The sequence below is a fragment of the Littorina saxatilis genome, linkage group LG9, assembly GCF_037325665.1.
Source record: "Littorina saxatilis isolate snail1 linkage group LG9, US_GU_Lsax_2.0, whole genome shotgun sequence".
Taxonomy (NCBI): domain Eukaryota; kingdom Metazoa; phylum Mollusca; class Gastropoda; order Littorinimorpha; family Littorinidae; genus Littorina; species Littorina saxatilis.
The window spans coordinates 50,268,975-50,292,236 of record NC_090253.1 but is presented as its reverse complement, the minus strand read 5'-3'; the positions used below and the strand labels follow the sequence as shown (position 1 = coordinate 50,292,236).

Sequence of the window (23,262 nt, the reverse complement as noted above, 5' to 3'; positions counted from 1 at the left end):
TCATCAAAGACATTTATCAAAAAAATGAAAAAAAACGTTCGGGGATTTCATACCCAGGAACTCTCATGTCAAATTTCATAAAGATCGGTCCAGTAGTTTAGTCTGAATCGCTCTACACACACACACACACACACACACACACACGCACACACGCACACACACACGCACACACGCACATACACCACGACCCTCGTTTCGATTCCCCCTCGATGTTAAAATATTTAGTCAAAACTTGACTAAATATAAAAAGTAGGTACACATTTGTCCTACCTCCAAAATATAGTGAACCTGGTCACATATTTACCAGGTGTGAATTCAACCGCACTTGTGACCTCACCTGGACCAGGTGCTCAAACTTGGAGGCATGTGTGTGAGTGTGATTGGAGGGGGGTGTGGTTGTGTGTGTTTTATGGGTGTGGGTGTGTGTGTGTGTGTTTTAAGTGTGTGTGTATGTGTGTGTGTCTGTGTGTGTGTGTGTGTGTGTGTGTGGACCGCGTGGTTGTGTGTGTGTGTTTTAACTGTGTGTTTGTGTGTGTGTGTATGTGTGTGTGTGTGTGTTTGTGTGTGTGTTTGTGTGTGTGTTTGTGTGTGTGCGGGCGTGCGTGCGTGCGTGTGTGTGTGTGTGTGTGTTTTGTGTGTGCGTGCGTGGGCGCGCTTGTGCACCGTGTGTGTGTGTGTGTGTGTGTGTGTGTGCTTCGCTTGTGTGTTTTTGTCAATGGCATCCCCTCTCTCTGTCTGTCTGTCTGTCTGTCTGTCTCTCTTTCTGACTCTATCTCTCTCTCTCGCACACACATACATTTACACACACACAGACACACACACACACACACACACACACACACACACACACGCACACGCGCGCGCGCACTCACACGCACTCACACGCACACACACACACACACACACACACGCACACACACACAAGCACATGCACACACACACACACACACACACACACACACACACACATGCAACCTATCCTTCATAGAGAAGGAGCTGAATTTATTTTCTTAAATAAACTATTGACAGTTGTAAGATAGACAAAATAGTGGGGCTCCTATGTTGCAAAATCATTCAAATCATGCAACAAACACCAAATTTAGCAAATATGAAGAGTTTCATGTGCTTAACAAAACCTGATACAGAGCCATCGCGAAAAATAAAAAAATGGGTAGTTTTTGAGTCACTTGAGAAAAAGTGACTCTATGTAATCGGTCAGTGTTAGTCTGTCCGGCCGGCCGTCCGGCCGGCCGTCCGGCCGGCCGTCCGTAGACACCACCTTAACGTTGGACTTTTCTCGGAAACTATCAAAGCGATCGGGCTCATATTTTGTTTAGTCGTGACCTCCAATGACCTCTACACTTTAACGATGGTTTCGTTGACCTTTGACCTTTTTCAAGGTCACAGGTCAGCGTCAAAGGAAAAATTAGACATTTTATATCTTTGACAAAGTTCATCGGATGTGATTGAAACTTTGTAGGATTATTCTTTACATCAAAGTATTTACATCTGTAGCCTTTTACGAACGTTATCAGAAAAACAAGGGAGATAACTAGCCTTTTCTGTTCGGCAACACACAACTTAACGTTGGGCTTTTCTCGGAAACTATAAAAGTGACCGGGCTCAAATTTTATGTGAACGTGACTCATTGTGTTGTGAATAGCAATTTCTTCCTGTCCATCTGATGCCTCATATAATATTCAGAACTGCGAAAGTGACTCGATCGAGCGTTTGCTCTTCTTGTTAAACAATTTTTCAAAATGGCCGCCAGTGTAAACGGTTGGGTATGTTAGGCATATTTCACTTCATGTGATTAACAGCAAATTTGGCGTAAATGGACATTTGCTTTTGCTTAACAAAACCTGATACAGAGCCACCGTGAAAAAATTAAGGAATCGGTAGTTTTTTTACAATTTTCAAAATGGCCGCCAATAAAAGGGTATTTAGGCATTTTTGATGCTACAAGACATTCTCTTGCAATAAAAACTAACACAAAAACAGTTTTAAACAAAACAATACATGTATTGTTGGTGCAGAGAATGATTGGACGCAACTAGCAGCTGAATAAAATAGTTTTGACTGTTAGTCTCAACTAGGGTTGAAGAATTTGTGGATAACCTAAACTGTGCAAAAATAAATATATTGCACCAATTTTCATACCAAAACGAAAACATTCATTCCTGTGCTGTTATATTCAATGTATGCTATTGAGGGCACTCAACTTGGCTAACTGGAACACTTTTAAGATAAAAGGTGGCCTTTACATGGGTTATTTGACCGCCGCCCAAATAAGGGTACCCCCAAAATAAAACTGATAAAAATGTAATGTATCAACTCAAAAGTCGACTAAAATTCATAATCGCTGTATTTCGAAAACGTTGTTTGTTCTCATGTGTTTACACAACTGGCACATTCCGGCAAGTGTCTATACTCAAAAGAAACTTTGGCAGTACTTGAAACAACCATCTGTCATATATATACATGCGAAGTCAAAAATATGTGGGATGTAAGTCAACAAACCTGTGGCAGTTTTTAAAATATTATTTCGTGAAGATTTGAAAGTGTACTCAAACGGTTGAACTACGCCTCGTGTGTAGACACACATTCCTGAAAGTTGCAACGCAACCCACTTGGTCATTGCTAAAATACATGGATTTTAGTTGACTTGGGTATCCCTCAAATTTGACACATAAACATCTCATCCGTGAGATCGACACATACATCAGTATGTACAATGGCACAACACTAGAAATATGCAAGATGGCGAAATAAAACAACCTGTTCTGGATGGATAATCAAGTTGACTTTCTCTTCGTATACAACAGTGACCCAGTTGTGCCTCAGGAATTGTCGTCGGCTTTTTAAAAGGTACCCGAAGTTTTTGTCACATCTCTTTGTCACGTCAAGGGTATCCTTATTTTGACGGCGTAAATGATGATGTTAAAAAAAAAATGTGCCAGATAGCGAAGATGCGAGCCTTTAATGGCATAGACAGTTTGAATAAAATGACACAGGAATAAATGTTTGAGTTGGGGTATGAAAATGGGTGCAATAATATTTTTGCACAGTTTAGATGCTGACAGTTTTCACAGGCATGCAAGCACATTTGCAGAGAGCTGTGCTCTGCAGTCCTTCTTAGCAGCATTTGCAGCGTTTTGTTGTACAGCTCTTCTTGCAGGCACACCTCATGAGTTCTCGGCACACGCTGGATACCTCTTGAAAGCTCGTCCAGAATAACTCCCACTTTCCAGCCTTGAACTGCCAGCCCACAGAGTTTGGAAGTCTAATAGGTAGATGGCTCTTCTCAATCTCATGTCCTGCAGCAGCACCTCACTTGTAAGGGGATTATGGTCAATTCGGCAGCTCTTTTTACTGAAGAGGTACCGTCTAGCACTGTTTACACCCAGTACGTTGCTGGTTTTGTCCTACAAATGTACACCAAAAAGCTCTTGTGCTGCCCTGTCAGTGGTACTCAGCTTACAAAGAGGAGCAGACAACCTGAAGAAAGTTTGAGTGACGTCTTCAAATGCTTGCCATACTTCCCAAGCCTTCTGATTATTGAAGAACGACATAGTGTCACAGCCTGTAAGGCTATGCAAAATGGGCAGACAGGGTGACTTCTCTTGGCCAATGGCTTTGGCAATGTGGCGATACACTTCACGAGCAGAAAAAACCGCAACACAGCTGGAATGAGAAGCAGACTGTCTGGCCTCCTCCACATCCATGGTGCAGGAAATCAGCCTGGGGTACCCTTCACACAAAAGATGAAAAGTGAAATTTTTATTTGAATGTATTTGAATAATGTTTACTATATCAGAGAGTTGGTCAAAGCCGGGTTAGCAAGTCTTCACACCACAGACCAAAATGAAAGAAAATTTTATTTCATGAATTCGTATAATTCTTACTGTTTCAGGTTAAAAAACAAACACAGTTTCCAGTGACCCAACTGATTCTGGAATCTTTCTGACCGCTACATTTATTCGCTTCAAACAGTCGCTAACAGAATGTTGACCATAGTGAGGGTTCGTACGTTAAACCCATCAAATTCACAGAGGTCGCTTACAAATGATGTGCAAACATGTTCCAATTAATACAAATAAAAAAATCTTACTGTTAAGATGTATTTGGTAACAAACCTTGATACAGTAGTACTAGTGAAATCAGCTCCCTTCTGTGGCACCGGAATAAATGCAGAACGCTTGTTCCCAGGAACCGGCATGTGGTGTAACTCTTGTATATATCCTGTAAAAATAAAATTCACACCAATGCACGGTCAACTTAGAATAAGCAAAAGGATGAGAAACAAGCAACAAACCAAAATTGTAAAACTCAAAGAGCGGTACCTCTTCATTTTTCAAAACCACTTATCTCATTTGGTCTGTTACCTACCGTCTTTGAAAGTTAGATCACAACACTGTAAAGACATGGGGAGTGGAGTGTTTTTATCTCCAGCTGGTCATCCTACTATCTGGCCTACCCTCACTCAGTTTTTGACTCTACCCCTCCCCACCTCAGCCGTTTAGAGACTTATGGAAGTCCTCAACGTAGGCAGGACTAATCATTTATCATACCATGAACAATCTCTTTCTCCTTGCCTTTTATTAAAAGTTCGTTTAATCTATTTAAAATCAGCAGCGTGGCGATCATGATTTCCTTACTTGTAATCAACAGATAGATCTAGATCTATCAGCATCACAATCCAGCTAATGAGCTATTGCAAGATTAAACAAAGTCTCTGCATTTCAGCGCTTCACCCGATGAATAACAGAACCCAGGGGAGAATTAAACAGTAAAATGATGTGACATTGGTGAATGGATGCGTATTCTTGAAAACTTACCTTCAGAAACGTTGTTTTCGCTCAAATCAAAACACGCAATGTTGCGGAGGCCGCCATCTTGAATTTTCATGCTGCGGATATATAAAATTCTAAAAACGATCAAATTAAATACCAGAACACAAAAATACACATACGAGTATTTATGTCATGCATGTGTTATCAGCAGACAACTTCTGGTGCATGGTAAACCATTGAATTTTACATTTGCTGAGTTGGGAATATTTACTGCTGAGCGCTTTTGGTACGAATTTCGTCTGCTGTAAATGCAGCCTTTTATTCCCTATCAAAAACAAAAAAACCGATTTCTGAAGTGGCTCTGTATCTGAAATCCCTTAAATAATTATAAAGAACAATATCACAAAGTATGATGTTTGTTGCAAGATGTGAATGATTTATGAGTGCGTCTGCAACATACGAGCCCCACTAAAAGGACTTAGACTATTTGCTTCAACGAACTGTTGAGTCATTCGCAGCTGTACTCTCGGCGGAGACGGTCGCAAGTGTCGATGCTCTGCTTTGCCGTGAGCTGTGTTCAATGACTGTTGTGTTTAGTGGCTAAGCCTTACCTGTGTTATAGGCCTCGTCGCAGGTGTTTGAATTTTGACAAGGGATTTGGCCTTTGGCCTACCACAGCAGATTTTCTGGACAGGATATTTCGTTTTCTTTCTTTGATTGTGGACTCCTGTGTGGTGCAACCATGGCATCGCAAGTACTGCCAGTTTTTATAAAAAACAGTGCTATTCCAAATGGTGACAGTGATCGACCTAAATGCATCGATATTTGTGTCGCGGCAGAAAGGGTCTCTGGGCGCGAGACGGTTCTCGGTGCTCAAAACATCAAAGGTCTATGGAGAATCTACCCGGCCTCCACTGAGGCTCGTAACACTCTTTTGGTCAAGGGACTTTCCCTCAGAGGGGTCTCTCTGCAAGTCGCAGGCACTAACCCCTTCATCTTGCGCAACGAAACTGGAGAAGAGAAACCTTCGACGAAAGTTTGGGTGGACGACATTCCTATATCTGTGGCCGATTCTGAAATCGAAACTGCCCTCATCAGGGTTGGAGTAGAACTCCGATCAGCCATCAAACAAGAAAGGGCCAGAGACGTTGATGGAAAACTAACCCGGTTTCTCACGGGGAGAAGATTTGTGTTCATTTCCACACCAAACACCCCACTAGAGAAAACACTCAAAGTCAGTTTCTTCACTGCCAAAGTGTATCACCGCGAACAAAACCAGAAAAAGACCGTGATCTGTTCAAAGTGTCTCGAGACGGGTCACCATGTCTCCATGTGTCAGGGGGACGTGGTGTGTAGATCATGCAAAAAAACAGGCCACAAGAGTGGCGACCCATGTTGTGATCTTGACGTCAACTCTGGTTCCGCCTCAGGAGACCAGCAGAAGCCAGAACAGCTGTCCGCGGCTGCGGGTAACAACAGCGAACAAAGCAGAAACTCAATATCTCACACAACTGACCGCGGGCGTCTTGGAAACCGCGCTCGCACCCAGAGCAGAAGTCGCTCCTTCACTCCCAAGCGGGACCGTTCTGGTAGCCCGCTAGGAACACCGACGAAGATGGCGAAGGTGGCCTCTCACGATGAAGAAGGCCAGGAGAAAGGCTGACCGACCGACTAACTGACCGACTGACCCAACGACGACGGCCCGGCTTTGGCTTACGGACTTACGTACTACGGCTCGGCGATTTCACCAGTTGTTTTATTAGTATTTACACTATCTCACTCCAGCGATGGCAGATGGTGTCAAAGCGTTCTCCTTAAATGTTAGAGGACTCCGGAATACATTAAAACGCAAAAAGATATTCAGAATGTTAAAGGAAAAGAAATATGACATTGTATGTGTGCAAGAGTCGTACATAATGCCCGAAGATGCAGAGCAGTGGAAGAAAGAATGGGGTGGTGAGGTTGTGTACTGTGCTGGTACTCGTCATAGTAGAGGCCAGGTAATACTGGTGAGAAAAAACTTTCCCCATGCATGGTCCACAGAAATAATTTCTGATAGAATTCTGATGGTAAAAGTTAACATTGGCACTAAAGAAATGGCTATCTTCAATGTGTACGCCCCGTGTAACTTAGCTGACACTAAACATTTTCTGACTTCTCTTTCAGATACAATTAGTGATTGTGGTTGTGATCTTAAAGTAGTCTGCGGTGACTTTAACGCAGTGATGGACAATAAATTAGACATCATCGCAGGCGAAAATCACTCGCCAGCACTCGTTAAACTGTTCAACGACTTTGTTACTGAGTGCGATCTATGTGACGCGTGGCGGGTGCTAAACCCTCTATGCAAGGAATTCTCCTGGTCAAGAATCAGCAACGGCAAACTAACTGCAAGAAGACTCGACTACGTGTTTTTGAACGATGCTGCAATGGACAGTGTGTTGGAAACGGAGATTTACTCTGTTCCCTCCTCTGATCACAGGGGGGTGCTTGTGTCTTTAAAATGTTCCGAAGTGACCAGAGGTCCCGGCTTCTGGAAGTTCAACAACGCCTTGTTAAAGGACAGTGTATTTGTAGAAAGAATGAATAACCTTATTGACTCTTCCCTTCGCACAGACACACCAGAGAGTGCTGAGAACCGGTGGGAATTACTTAAGTTAGAGATAAGGGACGAAACTATTCAGTACAGCAAAAACCTGGCAGTTTTAAAGAAAAACAAGTATTTGCTCTTACAAGATAAACTGGCACAGTGTGAATCATCACTTGCCAAACAACCGCTTGATGAAAATCTGCTTCGTAATCGCGAGGCACTGAAGTTTCAACTGGAAGTCTTTGAGCATGAACGCTTAAAAAGTGCCCAAACACGATCTAGAATGAAATGGATTGATGAAGGGGAAAAAAATACAAAGTACTTTTTAAACCTTGAAAAATCTCGAGCCAGTGCAAAATTGTTTCCCAGCATCAAGCTTGATAATGGCGATGTATTAGTCGATCAGTTTGACATACTGCAGGCTCAAAAACACTACTTTGAAAACAAATATGCGTACAGTGACAATAGCATCAACATTGATAACGATACAGATTCTTTTTTGCAAAATTGTGAAACCCCTCGTCTGACAGAGGAGGAGAAGAAAGTTTGTGAAGGTGAAATAAGTGTTGAAGAGGCCTCTAGGGCGCTAAGTAAGTTAAATAACGGCTCATCTCCTGGCACTGACGGTCTTACAACTGAATTTCTGAAATTTTTCTGGGTCAAGCTAAAGGGCCTTGTTGTTCACTCCTATAATGCGTCGTTTCAAAACGGTCACTTGTCGCACTCACAAACGGCGGCTGTGTTAACCCTTATTCATAAAGGGAAAAACCTCCCGAAAGACAAACTCTCAAACTGGAGGCCAATTTCACTGACAAATGCAGATTACAAAGTGTTAGCAAAATGTTTAGCGAATCGACTATGTACTGTTATAGATAGCGTTGTACACGAGGACCAGTCGGGTTATATAAAAGGTCGGAACGTTAGTACTCATATAAGAACAATTGATGATGTAATTGAATATTTCAGACTTAAAGAAAAACCTGGTGTACTATTAGCACTCGATTTTCAGGCTGCTTTTGACTCTATTTCCAAAAAATACATGCTTAGTGCCTTTAGAAGGCTGGGCTTCGGTCTAGACTTTGTTCAGTGGGTCCAAGTTCTTTTTGCTAATACAAGAAGTTGTATTGGCTATAACGGGTGGCTTTCCGAAGACTTTGAAGTGAATTCCGGGATTCGTCAGGGGTGTCCTTTCTCACCTCTGGCCTTCGTGATCGGTGTAGAACTTCTAGCGATTCGTTTTAGACAGAGTGTAGAGCTAAAAGGGCTAAACGTAGCAGACAACATATTAAAAGTATTGTTATATGCTGATGACATCACCATGTTTCTAAGAGACGAAGAAGACATTAACTGTGTTTTAGAAATACTGGAGCAATTTACTTTAATATCATGTCTTAAGTTAAACATGCACAAGTCCGAAATGATGCTGATTGGTTCCAAAAGAAATGAAAACATGGATGATTTTGGCTTTAAACGTGTAAACCAGATAAAAATCTTAGGAATTTACTTCTCAAACGCTAAAAGCGCACCCGAAATTGAGATGAACTGGCAAGAAAAAATCGCTAAAGTTAAAAGAATAATTCTAAACTGGGAAAAACGAAATCTGGGTATTCTCGGAAAAATCTGCGTAATTAAGAGTTTTTTGTTATCACAGTTTGTGTATGTGTTACAGTCCATCTGCTTGCCAGATAAGGTGCTGAAAGAAATCAACACTCTACTGTATAGGTTTTTGTGGAGGAAACGGGACTGTAATAAGAAAGCATTTGAAAAGGTGAAAAGGGTAGTAGTCAACAGTAACACAGACCAGGGCGGGGTAAATATGATAGATATCAAGGTGATGCAAGACTCATTCCTGTGTCAATGGTTTATTAAACTGTCGAGTAAGGATGTGAATGGCACGTGGACATGGATACCAAGAAGAACTTTTCAATCTTTTGGAAGGAACTTAGCTTGTTTTAGTACTACTATAGGAACAAAAAAATTCAAAGGCTTTCATCAGATTAAGTCTGTTTTTTGGCAACGTGTTGCCTCGACATGGCTAGATTATAGTAAAACTCCATGGCATGGATCGTTAAAAATAACGTGTCTTTGGAATAATAGTGGTATAGTCTACCAGAATCAGGCTATTTATTATCAGAAATGGGCTCAGAAAGGGTTTACATATGTGAATGATGTGTTGCACAACAATGCTATTATGCCATTTGAAATGGTAAATGAAATTTTAGGGCCCTCGCCAAATCTCTATCTGGAATACTTGGTCGTTAGAGCCGCTGTCTCCAGATACTTGAGAAACAACCCAGAGTTTGTGACATCTGATATTAACGAACAACACTATTTAACCTTTAACGGTACGAACCATATGACTGCAAACCTGATTAGGCAATTTATTGTAAAGACGAAGTATTCCACTCCCTGTTCTGTTTTATTTTGGAAAAATACATTTAATTTTGACGTCAATGAAACATGCTGGTCTATAGCAAAAAACGCAACAAAAGAATCAAGACTACGAGAATTGCACTGGAAAATTGTTCACAATATCTATCCCACAAACATTCTTCTACAAAAAATGGGACTGTCTGACAGTGAATATTGTCCATACTGCACACACGAAAGAGACTACATCGAACATTTTTTCTATGATTGTAGTAAAGTTAAGCCTTTATGGAAACACGTCGAAAACACTATACTAGATAAAACTGGTGTACGTGTTAAACTTAACGCAAAATCTGTACTACTTGGGGTTGTTTGTGTTGAAAATGCAGGCAACGTATGTCTAGATATCATTAACCATTTAGTTCTTATTGCTAAAATGTGCATTAGCAAATTTAGATACGGTACTCCCGTAAATTTAACACTCATGTTTGAAAATGAAATGAAACTTCGTGTTTCATAATAATAAAAAAAATAAATAAAAAAGGAAAAAAACAAAAAAATTAAAATAAAAAAATCTGTGGTGGTTTACATGCTTATTTACACAGGTTGGAAGATTTTTTTTTACTTCTGTAGACTTTGTATCTTCTTGTTGTGGCGATAAACCTCCATCTCCACATTGAAGCTGAATCTTGGTTTTTGAGCAGAGATGTTATTACTGAACTCTTCTCATCCTTTGTCTTTTGGGTTTTTCCACTATTGATGAAAAATGTCTCTCCTGCTTATAATTATTATATATTGTACATATGGTCATGCATGATATTATTAGAGAATAAAAAAAAATAAAAAAAATAAAAAATAAAAAAAAAAAATAAAAAAAAAAAAAAAAAAAAAAAAAAAGGCATGTGACCTAGTGGGGGGGGGGGGGGATGTATTATACCCCATGTAAAAGCCTGGCCGGTGTCACGATTTCATAAAAAAAAAGAAAAAAAAAAAAAAAAAAACTTATTTCTGTTATTAGGCTTAGGAGTTTGACAAAAGACTTAACCTATTCATTCACATTGGGGTGTTTTTGGGCATAACAAATGTATTGCCTGCTATGATTATGTTTTTATGTTGAGCCGTTGTTATTGTGCTGTGCTGAATGCAGTGGTTGGTTTGATGGAACAATTTTTAGTTGGCATGTTTGTGTGTGGGTGTGTGCCAAGTAAATTTGCATACAATGATTTCTTTTCATGATTTGTCTTTCTTAAAAATTGTGAATTATTTCAAAAACATGTTGAAATCAAGTGAGCAATGTTCATTGTCATATGTTTGGTTTATTTATTTTTTCTTCTTCGATTTTTTCTTTCTTTTGTTTTTAAAGTTAAGTAAAATTTAAAGGTGAAACTTCTGACATCATTCACTTTATTTTTTGAAACGTTTAACAAATCAGTATTGCCCTGACAGACGCCGTTTTCGGAGGAAGCATGCTGGGTATTTTCGTGTTTCTATAACCCACCGAACTCTGACATGGATTACAGGATCTTTTTCGTGCGCACTTGGTCTTGTGCTTACGTGTACACACAGGGGTGTTCGGACACCGAGGAGAGTCTGCACACAAAGTTGACTCTGAGAAATAAATCTCTCGCTGAACGTGGGGACGAACTCACGCTGACAGCGGCCAACTGGATACAAATCCAGCGCGCTACCGACTGAGCTACATCCCCGCCCCACGGATCTATAGTCATTTACAACATAATTTCCACAAAAGGAGGAATCTTTAAAATTCAAACCCATCAGTGCCCTCACTGTCTTGCAGTCTGTTATGAACTGCTAATAGGTCATAGGTATATTATCATTTAAATATCTTAAGTCTAGCTACAGTGAGACTACCTGCTGTTTATTTTTTTTCATGGCAGTGAAAGACATAGCACTCAGAAAAAAGAAAGAAAAAATCTTTTTTTAAGTAAATCCCATTACTTTCTAATACTGTTTAGCAATAGGTTACAATAGGATACAACCATTTTTCAGTGTGTTAGGAAAGTACATTTAGAATAATTGTAAATGCACTAGATACAGCTCTGATTTCTGGTAAATTATTGTTAGATATTGATAACAAACATTACATTATTTTTTTTAATCTGCACACTTTTGAAGTAATTTATGTCAGTGAAAACGAACATATATACAGAGGAGAGAAAAAAAAGACATTTCAGGGATTATTTTTTCGTGGGTTTGTTTTTCAAGGGGGAAGGTAACATTATCTGTGATATTATTCTTTGTGTTTAATTTATTGCAACATGTTTAAACCAAGCCTTGTAAGAGTGTGTTGTTTTCTGTATGTATGTGTGTGCGTGTGTGTATGTGTGCTTGTGTGTATGCCTCTGCGTACATGTGTAGAGTCAGTGGAGTTTTATGTTTAGAATTTGTGCCTTTCATTTATAATATTCATGTGCTACATTCATGTGCATACATGTACATGTACTGCTTTTAAGTGAACAATTGTTCTGGAAGAAATGTGTTTTAATTATTTTACACATTTTTGGAGACTTGTATCTGGAGACAAATCACAACCTGTGTGGATTTAGAAATGCATGTACACATCATTTTTATCAAAATGAATTTCAATTTCATTTTTGTTTTTCTCAACCGATTGGTTGGGCCTGAGCCTTGATCACTTTGAAAATAAAATTTCATTCCAAAAAAAAAAAAAAAAAAAAAAAACGAACTGTTGAGAGTTTAGAGATACCACAAAGAGATGAAACCATGTGCTCCAACGCACCCTGACAGTGTTCAGACAACGAAAGGGTCTGAAACCCTTTGCTCTAAAACACTGTGGACAGTTTTAAGCAACAGAAGAGAGCTGGAACTAGAAACTAACAAGAAATTCCTCCGATAGGAAAAACACCCCCTATAAAAGGAAATAACCTTCTCAGTTGGTGGCAGTGAGAATGGTTATTTCCCTTTGACCAACGGGGGTGTGCCTCTATAAGTCCTTGTATCATTTTTATCCACCAATAACCCCCTAACCGTGTGTTTGACTGGTCCCAATTTTTGTAAGGACCGTCTCAGAAATGTATAGAACCTGTTCACCAAGTTTGGTGACGATCGGTCCGTTCATTCTTGAGATCTATATGCGAACACCAACACACACCCAAATAATATGTCAGTCTTAATCTTAATCCACCAATAACTCCCTAACCGTGTGTTTGACTGGTCCCAATATTTTTAAGGACCGTCTCAGTAATGTATAGAACCTGTTCACCAAGTTTGGTGACGATCGGTCCGTTCATTCTTGAGATCTCTATGCGAACACAAACAAACACACAAACAAACACATCGAGTGAAACCTTTACACACCCCTATACCGGGGGTGTAATGAGGGTTTTTTCTCCACATGGTTCTCTCCTTCTTTGGATATGTGAGCCGTTCACTGCTTCTGTGTCTCTATGAAGCGTGTGTTTTTTTCACCCAGATGTATCCCCTTCTTCAGCTGAAACTAGAAACTAATGGGTTTTTTTTCTCCACATGGTTCTCTCTTTCTTTGGCCATGTGAGCCGTTCATTGCTTCTGTGTCTCAACGAAGGTTGAGCTTTTCACCCAGATCCCTCTTCGGCAATTTGGGCCAGCACCTGCTTCAAAAGGCGCTCGTCCCGGCCCCGCCTTCGTCTCTCCAGCAGCATGTTGATGGTGTAGAGAAAGGGGTTGAGGGCAGAGTTGAGCGGCAGCACCAGGATGGCCAGACCCACGCTTACCTCCCCTGGTATTGCCACGCCCCTGGCGGCCAGCAGGCCCAGCAGACCAATAGGGAACCAGCACAGGAAGTCTGACAGCGCCACGCTCACCAGGCGGCGTGCGATCCTCAGGTCCGCGGATTTCCTAGAACTGTCCGTCACCGTCACGCTGTTGGTTGGAACACAATGGTAATGATAATATTATATTCCATTACTTCATCTTCTTCTTCTTTTTCTTCTTCTGCGTTCGTGGGATGAAACTCCCACGTACACTTGTGTTTTCGCATTATTGGATTTTTACGTTTATGACCGTTTATACCCCGCCATTTAAGCAGCCATACACGGCTTTCGGAGGAAGCATGCTGGGTATTTTCATGTTTCTATAACCCACCGAACTCTGACATGGATTACATGATATTTTCCGTGCGCAATTGGTCTAGTGCCTGCGAGTAAGGTACTAGCAGGTTTGCGCATAAGTTGACCCGTGAGATCGGAAAAATCTCCACCGTAACCCACCAGGCGCGGCCGGGATTCGAACCCACGACCTTCCGCTTTGGAGGCCGGCATCACATGAGTGAACGTGGGAGTCTAAGCCCATGAACAAAGAAGAAGAAGAAGAAGAAGAAGAAGAAGAAGAAGAAGAAGAAGAAGAAGAAGAAGAAGAAGAAGAAGAAGAAGAAGAAGAAGAAGAAGAAGAAGAAGAAGAGGAAGAAGAACAAGAAGAAGAACAAGAAGAAGAAGAAGAAGAAGAAGAAAAACAAGAAGAAGAAGAAGAAGAAGAAGAAGAAGAAGAAGAAGAAGAAGAAGAAGAAGAAGAAGAAGAAGAAGAAGAAGAAGAAGAAGAAGAAGAAGAAGAAGAAGAAGAAGAAGAAGAAGAAGAAGTAAGGGTGCGTTTTTCTCGTTCGCAAACCTGGACAAAGCCGTAATGATTTACTAGGTGATCTACACGGGAGGGAAAATGACTTCAAACCAACTGACCTGTCCATGCTGTTGGCGCTGATGGCGGCATAGATGGAGGCCTGGCCTGCAACGATGAGGATGAAGAGGACAAAGTTGAGGACGATGATGACACCGAAGGCGTACTGCTGGCCGGGAAAGTCTCCGCGAGTGACGGGCAACGGGATGCAGATCCCCGTGCGGCTGTAGAATGACCAGTGTGACGTCACGGGCAGCAGGGGCACGGCGGCCATCACCATGGCGACGAGCCAGACGGCGGTGCATGTGAGGTGGGCGGAGCGAGTGTTGAAGCGCAGCGAGCTTAGCGGGAAGCGCAGCACCAGGAAGCGGTCCAGCGTGATCAGGCAGATGATGAGGGCCGACACCTCGCTGGACACCAGCGACAGGTACCCCGCCACACCACACCCGGCGCTGTGCCTCCACCCCACGTCCTCCCACAGGTAGCTGCTCTGGTACATGCGGTCAGCCACCCCGATCACCGCCAGGTACACCCCCATCAGAAAGTCGGAGAGGGACAGGTGGGTGACGAAGACGCTGAAGCCCGACTTGCTGCGCTTGAGGTAGAGCGTTCTGATCACGAAGCAGCCCACGTTGCCCAGCAGGGCCAGGGCGGCGAAAATGGACAAGAAGACTCGGTACTGGTCAGAGCGAAGCAAAGACTCACACGACGACACTTCGTCAAAAGGAGCCCTGCAGTTGGCCAGGTTGAAGCCAGAGGGCAAGGTGGCCTGACAGCACAGCTTGTAGTTGTCAGCGGCCACAGACTGCAGCCTGTCCAGTCCAGAAAGTAGGTCACGCGGAAAGTGGGTCATGGGGCACCCTTTCGTGTCCAGAACGCGGAGAGCGGGAAGTGAGAGCAGGCCTTGTCCGGTGATGCGATCCACTCCGCAGTGAGAGAGATTCAGGGTGTGCAGGCCTGGGAAGATAGCAAACCTCTCCGTGTCCAGTGTGGGCATGTGCACGCCAGACACGTCCAAAGTTCTCACAGAAGGAAAAGTAAGGCCCTGTGAATGTGAGTCAAACAAAGACTGGAGTGGGTTTTCAGACAAGAACAGGTGTTGAAGATTGAGCAGTCCGCGAAGATGACCCGCGCTGACGTCATGCAGGCGGTTGTGGCTGAGGTCAAAGCTGCGGAGGTTGGGGAAGGTCAGGTTGCCGACACTCCCAAGGCCGCACCCTGACACGCTCAGGTGGATCAGGAGCGTGTGCTCAATCACCCGTGACGGCGTCAGCCCGCCACCGCTGGCGTCAAGGTATCTGATGTCTGGGTGAAGCAGGTCTGCCGGGAAAGGAGCGTGACAGGCGACACTCAGTCCGTGGCACGTGCACCCTGGTGGGCAGGCGATATCACAGAACAGCTCGTCGTCGTGCTGTGGACACTGGTACACGCCGTCGCACACGTGTGTTGGGTGCACGCAGACACTGGAGCCGCGGCAACGATACAGACCACGACACAACACTCTCCCACACCCCGCCTCGTCCTCTCTACCGGGGCAGTCGTTCACGCCGTTACAGAGGAGGAAGAGGGGCAGGCAGTAGCCGTCGTCCGCACACTGGAAGTGTGTTTCGGGACACGGCGAGGAGGAGCTGTTGGCGTCCTCCGACTTAGGCAATGGAGTGATGAGGAAGGGGAACTGATCCTTCCCTGTGGAGGAGAGAGGGATGAAGTTGACCAGCTCGGGGTGAGGGGGAGACCGGATGTGCCACTCAATACTGAAGTAGCACTGTTCTTCGTCTGACCCGTCCAGACAGTTCTGCTGGCCGTCACACAGCGCTGACTGAGGCACACACTGCGACACATACGGTGGCACCCGCTTATAAGCAAGTTACTTTCGTACATCCGAGGTGTTTTTTTGTCTTATCCGTAGACTCCGGATATAAGAAACATGCTTTCTCTTATCTGAGAAAAAACAATGTTATCAATTGCTTTTGAGTCACGCGGTCCTGCAAGTCGTAAATCGAGAGATTGAGAAAAACAACACCACTTACAAAATCGAACAGGAGGCTGAGTTGCTCATGTGAAATAAAGAATCATGCACGCACAGTGACGAGCACACAAACCCGAACATGCACGCATTGGGAAGGCAAGTAATTTGGAATACCGTATTTTCCGGGTTACAAGGCGCTACAGCGCATAAGGCGCACCCCCTTCTTTTTAAACAAAATTGTAATCCAGTCACCCATTGGGCGCAGGGGGCCGATAGGGCGCACCAAAATTAAAAAAGTATACCGGTAACAAACTGTCGAAGAATGAAAATAAGCCGCACATCAAAGGAAGAATACAGAGTGGAAATATGTGTGCTCTGTGTGTGCTGCGAGATCAAAGGCAGGTCCATTGTGATAGCTGGGTTGCCTTGTTTAGACACTGACCTTCTTCCCAGGGGTCAATGACCCATTTTTTGCTATGAGAGGTGGTTCCCCTGTCATAGATCTGAGAGAGGAAACACTTCCTGCACCGGGGTCAGTGACGAGTTTAACCTATGTGGCGGTCTCTTTGATGTCTTGAGAGGAAACTTGGCCAGGGTAGTACCTAGTAGCTGAAACATGCATTATCACAAGTTGTTTGACTGGTACTCAGGCAGTCTCTTTGATTTTTTTCGTATTTCATACACGGATTAGGCGCTTCGTTATACAAGACGCAGGGGTCAAACTCGAGGAAAAAAGTCGCGCCTTATGACCCGGAAAGTACGGTATTTGGATAAGCAGCCAGCGCGCGAAGCACCCCTCCTCCCGCCACCCCCCCTCCCTCCCCCACCCCCCCCCCCCCCCCCCCCCCCCACCCCCGGAGCACAGTTGCATGCACGCAAGCACTCACTGACACGTACTTAAACCAGTCAGCGAAGCACCTCCCTCTTCACCGACACCCACCCCACCCCCCTCCACTAACAAACACACACACACACACACATTCTCGCACGCACGCACACACACACACGCACACACGCACATACACACACGCACGCACGCACGCACGCACACACACACACACACACACACACACACACACACACACTAACACTCGCACGCACGCACACTCACACACACACGCACACACACACACACACACACACACGCACACACACACACACACACACACACACACACACATACACACACACACACACACACGCACACACACTCTCGCACGCACGCACGCACGCACACACACACACACACACACACACACGCACACACACACACACACACGCACACAGACACACACACACACACACACACACGCACACACACACACACGCACACACACACACACACACTCTCGCACGCATGCACACACACACGCACACACACACACACACACACACACGCACACAGACACACACACACACACACGCACACACACACACACACACACACACACACACACACACACACACACACACACACACACTGTGAGGCGGAGTGGGCCTTTACTATGAAAGTCCTCGGCAATGGTTCTCTTTTTCAACAGCGTGGGTAACAAAGGACTGTATTCTAAATTGAGTGTCTTTCCTATATCCGAGGAAATTATGTCAAGGGAGAGAAAACAATCATGTCTTATAAGCGGTGCCTTCTTTTAAAGGAGTTGTTCTTATCCGCATAATTTTAAGTGGAAGAAGGAAGGTATTTGGGTTAGGGTTAGGGTTAGGCAGAAAAATAAAAAGTCTTTTTTGTACGCGAGGTTTCTTGCAAGCGATTTTCTTCAAGTGGGTTCGACTATATAACGCATCATATACTGACACGTAATCGTTTACATTCATGTGATGGTGTTACATTTGTTGGAAATATGCCTCTTCCTTATGTGTAAACAGAGTAGAAATATCTTAGAGCTCTGTAACCTGTCCGCCTCCCTCTTTCTGTCTGTCTGTGTGTATGTCTCTCTGTCTGAATGTCTGTCTGGGTGGAGCCAGAACACGGAGCAAAGACACAGACAGTCTCTCTCTCTCTCTCTTACTCTCACTCACTCTCTCTCTCTCTCTCTCTCTCTCTCTCTCTCTCTCTCTCTCTCTCTCTCTCTCTCTCTCTATCTCTCTCTCTGTCCCTCTGTCTCTCTCTATTTTTCTGTCTACCCCTCTTTCTCTCTGTACCTGGGTGGATGCAGCACACTTCCAGTTCCAGCATCTCCTCTGGTGGCGGTTCCAGCGAGCGTGCCAGTCACCATGCCAACCCTGATGGATTAGCCAGGGAGAGCGCAGCGCTCCCTGGTTCTCGTGATCGTGAAACACGGTCACATGCAGCGTCCAGAGGGACGGGCAGAGGTAGGGGTCGACATACTGTTTCGTGGAGATAGGGATACGGCCGGCCCCAACCTTTAGTTTCTGCACAGTGTTTTAATGGACAGACAACTGACGACAGGTATGTGCACATGAGTGGTGAATGTATTAACGCTAGACGTGAGAGCAAAGACAACACAAGGGGGACAAACACTGATACAAGTATGAGTTCAAAATCAGACGAGTACAGGGGAAGGTTTCATGATCAGCGTTCCCGTCAAGCTAGTGATACATTTAGTGTGGGTAAAGCAGTGTCTTTTTTGGTGTGGAACGTGGGAGGTCTTGCCTCTCAGCTTGGTGATACAGATTTTTCTGCCTATGTTGGAAAGTTTGATATTGTATGTTTTATTGAGACGTTTATTGATGACTCCTTTGATCTGTCCCTACACTTTAAAAATTACGTAAAATTTATGTCTCCAGCTATCAAGCTCTCACATCAGGGTCGCAAGTCAGGGGGTATTGTCGTGATGTGTAAGAAAAACATAGCAAAGCACGTTGAATTGGTTGACTCCTCACATGATCATATGCTAGTCTTGAAACTGTCAAAACATGTGTGTGGTGGTGATCGAGATATTGTGTTCGTGCCAGTGTATGTGCCACCATGTGGGAGCCCTTATTACCAAAAGACAGACTCCTCGTGCCATCTAAATGAAGTGGAGCTATGTTTAAGTGATGTTTTAGAAATGACAAGTGATTGCCACACGCTCTTGTGCGGTGATTTTAATTCTAGAACATTAGACTACCAGGTAGATACGCAGAACATTTTTGACCTCCTTGATCAAGACTCGCAAGGTCATGACCATGACACGATTTCACATGGTAGAATGACTGAAGACTATACACTAAATGGGTTTGGTACAAAGCTTATCGATCTATGTGTATGCTTTGATCTCAAAATCTTGAATGGTGTTTGCAATGCGGACAACTCGTGCAAGTTTACTTATATCTCCCATAGTGGTAACAGTGTGGTGGATTATTGTTTAGCCTCTGTTGACCTAGCTAATAACATTCACGATTTAACCATTGGCGACAGAATTGAATCAATGCATATGCCTGTGACCTTTGCGCTTGGGTTGAAAGGGAATCAGCGCCAGCCCCCTAAACAAGCACGTGTCTCAAAAGTTGTGTGGAACGATGCAAAAAAGAATGATTTTATTGAAAGTGTTAAATCAGACGATTTTAAAGCTAAGTTAAAGGAAGCGTGCGACATCATCAACGCAGACATGGACGAGGGGCTGGAGATTTTTAACAAAGCAATGTTACAGTCGGCAAAGTGCATGAACAAAAAAGTCGGAGGTGACGATGAAGGTAGAAGTGCGTCCTCATGGTTTGATGTTGAATGTTTGGAAAAGAAGCGATCTGCGAGACGGTTGCTGAGAAGTTACCAAAGAATTAAAACAGAAGATAAAGAAGAAAAAGAGATAGCAAAGCAAAAGTACGCTGAAGTCAGGAAGGAGTATAAAGACCTTCTTCGAACAAAGCGAACAGAGTACAGGTTAAAACAAGTTCATAACTTAGTGCTCTCTGCTGATAAACCAACTGAATTTTGGAAGGAAATAAGGAAATGTAATAGAAAAGAGGTGCACTCCAACTCCGTACCAAAAGAGGCATGGTACGAACATTTTAAGAATGTTTTAAACACCGATACAGTTGAAGATGAACCCGAAGACGATCAGTTGCCTGATACAGGTATCAGTGACGAAATTCTTGACAGTGAAATAACTGAAATTGAAATTAGTAAAGCAATCAGAAATTTGAAAAATGGTAAAGCGGCAGGGTTTGATGGTGTGTTGAATGAAATGTTGAAAGTGTCTGAAAGTCTTATTTTACCCTTTTTAGTTAAATTGTTCAACAACATTCTCGAGAAGGGGGTGTACCCAAGAGAGTGGTCCAAGGCCATTATTGTGCCGTTACATAAAAAAGGAGACTGTGATAACCCTGATAATTACAGAGGAATTTCCCTCACCAGTACGATGAGCAAAATTTTTATGTCTGTTCTGAACGACCGCCTGTCTGTGTGGTCAGAAAATAATAACATTTTAGATGAAAGCCAGGCTGGCTTCCGGAGGAATTACTCAACTATTGATCATGTGTTTACCCTTTACGCTTGCGTCCAGAAACAATTTTCACAAAAGGCCAAACTGTATGTAGCCTACATAGATTTTTGTAAGGCTTACGATAGCATTAAGCGCCCCGTGCTCTGGTCAGTGCTTTTTCGATTAGGCATACAAGGCAAAATATTTAAGGTGTTAAAGAGCATGTATGAAAATGTGAAAGCATGCGTGCGGTGCGGAAACGAATACACTGATTTCTTTGAATGTATGCAAGGCCTTAAGCAAGGTTGTGTAGCCTCACCGACAATTTTCTCGTTTCTGATCAACGAACTGGCACAGGATGTCATACAACGAGGCAGACATGGGATACGTTTATCTCCGTCTGAGTTAGAACTGTTTGTAATGCTTTTTGCTGACGACATTGCGCTGTTATCCAGCACTGTAGTAGGCCTACAAAACCAGCTTAATGTCCTGCGCTGCTCTGCAGAAAAACTGTGTCTGAACGTGAACTTGACAAAGACTAAGGTCATGGTTTTTAGAAAGGGCGGGCACATTGCACAGAAAGAGAAGTGGTTCTACGGAATGGATCGTCTTGAGATTGTGAACTCGTTTAGATATCTCGGTGTAACCCTTTCCACCCAACTGAGCTGGAACATTGCAGTAGAAACAAAGACAACCATGGCGAAAAAGGGAGTGATCGAAATCGTTAGATTACTGAACAGACTTGGCTGCCATTCGGCAAAGGTGTTTTTCAAACTGTTTGACGCACGGATCGCTCCTATGCTCTTGTATGGTTCAGAGCTATGGGGATATGGAAAGTATGACTCTGTGGAAAGGGTCCACCTGTTTGCGTGTAAAAAGTTTCTGAAAGTGACAATTCGAACTCCAAACAACATTGTGTATGGTGAATTGGGAAGACATCCGCTGTATATTAACTCTGCAGTCAGATGTGTGAAATACTGGTTTACACTGCTGAAGCAACCTGATTCAAGATATTCCAAGATTGCATATAAAGCTTTATGTAATTTGGCATCGAAGGGCCACACAAATTGGGTCTCACATGTGCAGAGTCTTTTATGTTGTAATGGTTTTGCTGCTGTGTGGATGTACGGAACGGTTGGGAATGAGAAGTGTTTCTTACAAGAGTTTAAAAGACGTTTACAAGATTGTTTTTGTCAAGAATGGTTCTCCTTTTTAGAATGCAGTGAACGTTTTGACATTTATAATTGTTACAAAACATGCTTGGAAAAAGAGAAATACATTGAATTAATCGAAGATATTAAGTACAGAGTTGCTCTTACTCGTTTCCGCGCAGGAGTATCCGAAATCAACGCTCACAAGTTTCGGTACGCACCAAACCAAACGACAAGAAACTGTCCTCTCTGTACAGCTGATAAAGAAGATGAACACCATGTTGTATTTTTATGTCCTTTTTATCAAGACCTTCGAGCAAAGTATTTGAAAATCTCGAACTCTAAGACGCTGCAACAACAACTTGTGTATTTCTGTGGCAATAATGAGGAAAATGTGATGAACAGCTTCAGCAGATTTGTGTTCTTCATGCTGCAGAAGAGACGAACCCTTATAAATGAGGTTCAGTGATATGTCATCAGGGTTTTAATGTATTTGTTGAATTTTATGCGTGACTATAATTTATAACTGTGCAGATACTATTGTTGTTATTTTAACCACTATTGTAAGGGGCTGTGGCCTTAGACAATTAAAGATTTGTTCTTGTTCTTGTTCTTGTTCTTGTTCTCTCTCTCTTTCTCTGTCTCTCTGTCTATCTCTCTCTCTGTCCCTCTGTCTCTCTCTATTTTTCTGTCTACCCCTCTTTCTCTCTGTACCTGGGTGGATGCAGCACACGGAAGCAGGGTGGAGCCAGAACACGGAGCAACGACACAGACAGTCTCTCTCTCTCTCTCTCTCTCTCTCTCTCTCTCTCTCTCTCTCTCTCTCTCTCTCTCTCTCTCTCTCTCTCTCTCTCTCTCTCTCTGTGTACCTGGGTGGATGTAGCACACTGTAGCGGTGTTGAGCCGGAACACGGAGCAAAGACACAGAAATTCTCATCACTGCTGTCCGCACACTGCTGACGGTGGTCACACACCAGGCTGTACGGCACGCGCTGGGATCCCGCGCTGCACTTGAACATGGCAGGCAGTGACGTCATAGGCAGTGACGTCACGGGGATCGGACATGACGCACGTGAAGGAACTCCCCAAACCTCGCTTTCCGCGTAGCCATGGCGACCGGCCCAACACGCGCTGTGCACGTCACAGGCCATAAACGCATGTGTCAGGTGACCTCCCGGACATGTAACAGCCGGAACAGGAAGTGACACCTTTCCCGGAAGGGACACATGAACGATTGAGCTTTTCCTCTGGGTTTCCTTGTTTTGTTCTATATGTTTGGACAGACTATCTAGCTCGCACAAGATGTCCGCATTTTGTATCTGCTCGTCACATGGTAGATTAATGGTGGCAACAAAGTCAGTAAAATCTTGTTCAAAAATTC

At 43.5% G+C, this 23,262-nt stretch overlaps 1 protein-coding gene across 1 annotated transcript; it reads right to left on the bottom strand.

Annotated features, from left to right (window-relative positions):
• Positions 1 to 12,460: 12,460 nt before the first annotated feature.
• On the bottom strand, positions 12,461 to 22,918 carry LOC138977249 (G-protein coupled receptor GRL101-like). Its single transcript, XM_070350154.1, has 3 exons — positions 22,751 to 22,918; positions 14,445 to 16,213; positions 12,461 to 13,635 (listed from the first exon to the last, which is right to left on the bottom strand). Exons 1-3 carry the CDS (start codon positions 22,916 to 22,918, stop codon positions 13,329 to 13,331), a joined length of 2,244 nt encoding a protein of 747 aa, XP_070206255.1. The 3' UTR covers positions 12,461 to 13,328.
• Between the last annotated feature and the right edge of the window lie 344 nt (positions 22,919 to 23,262).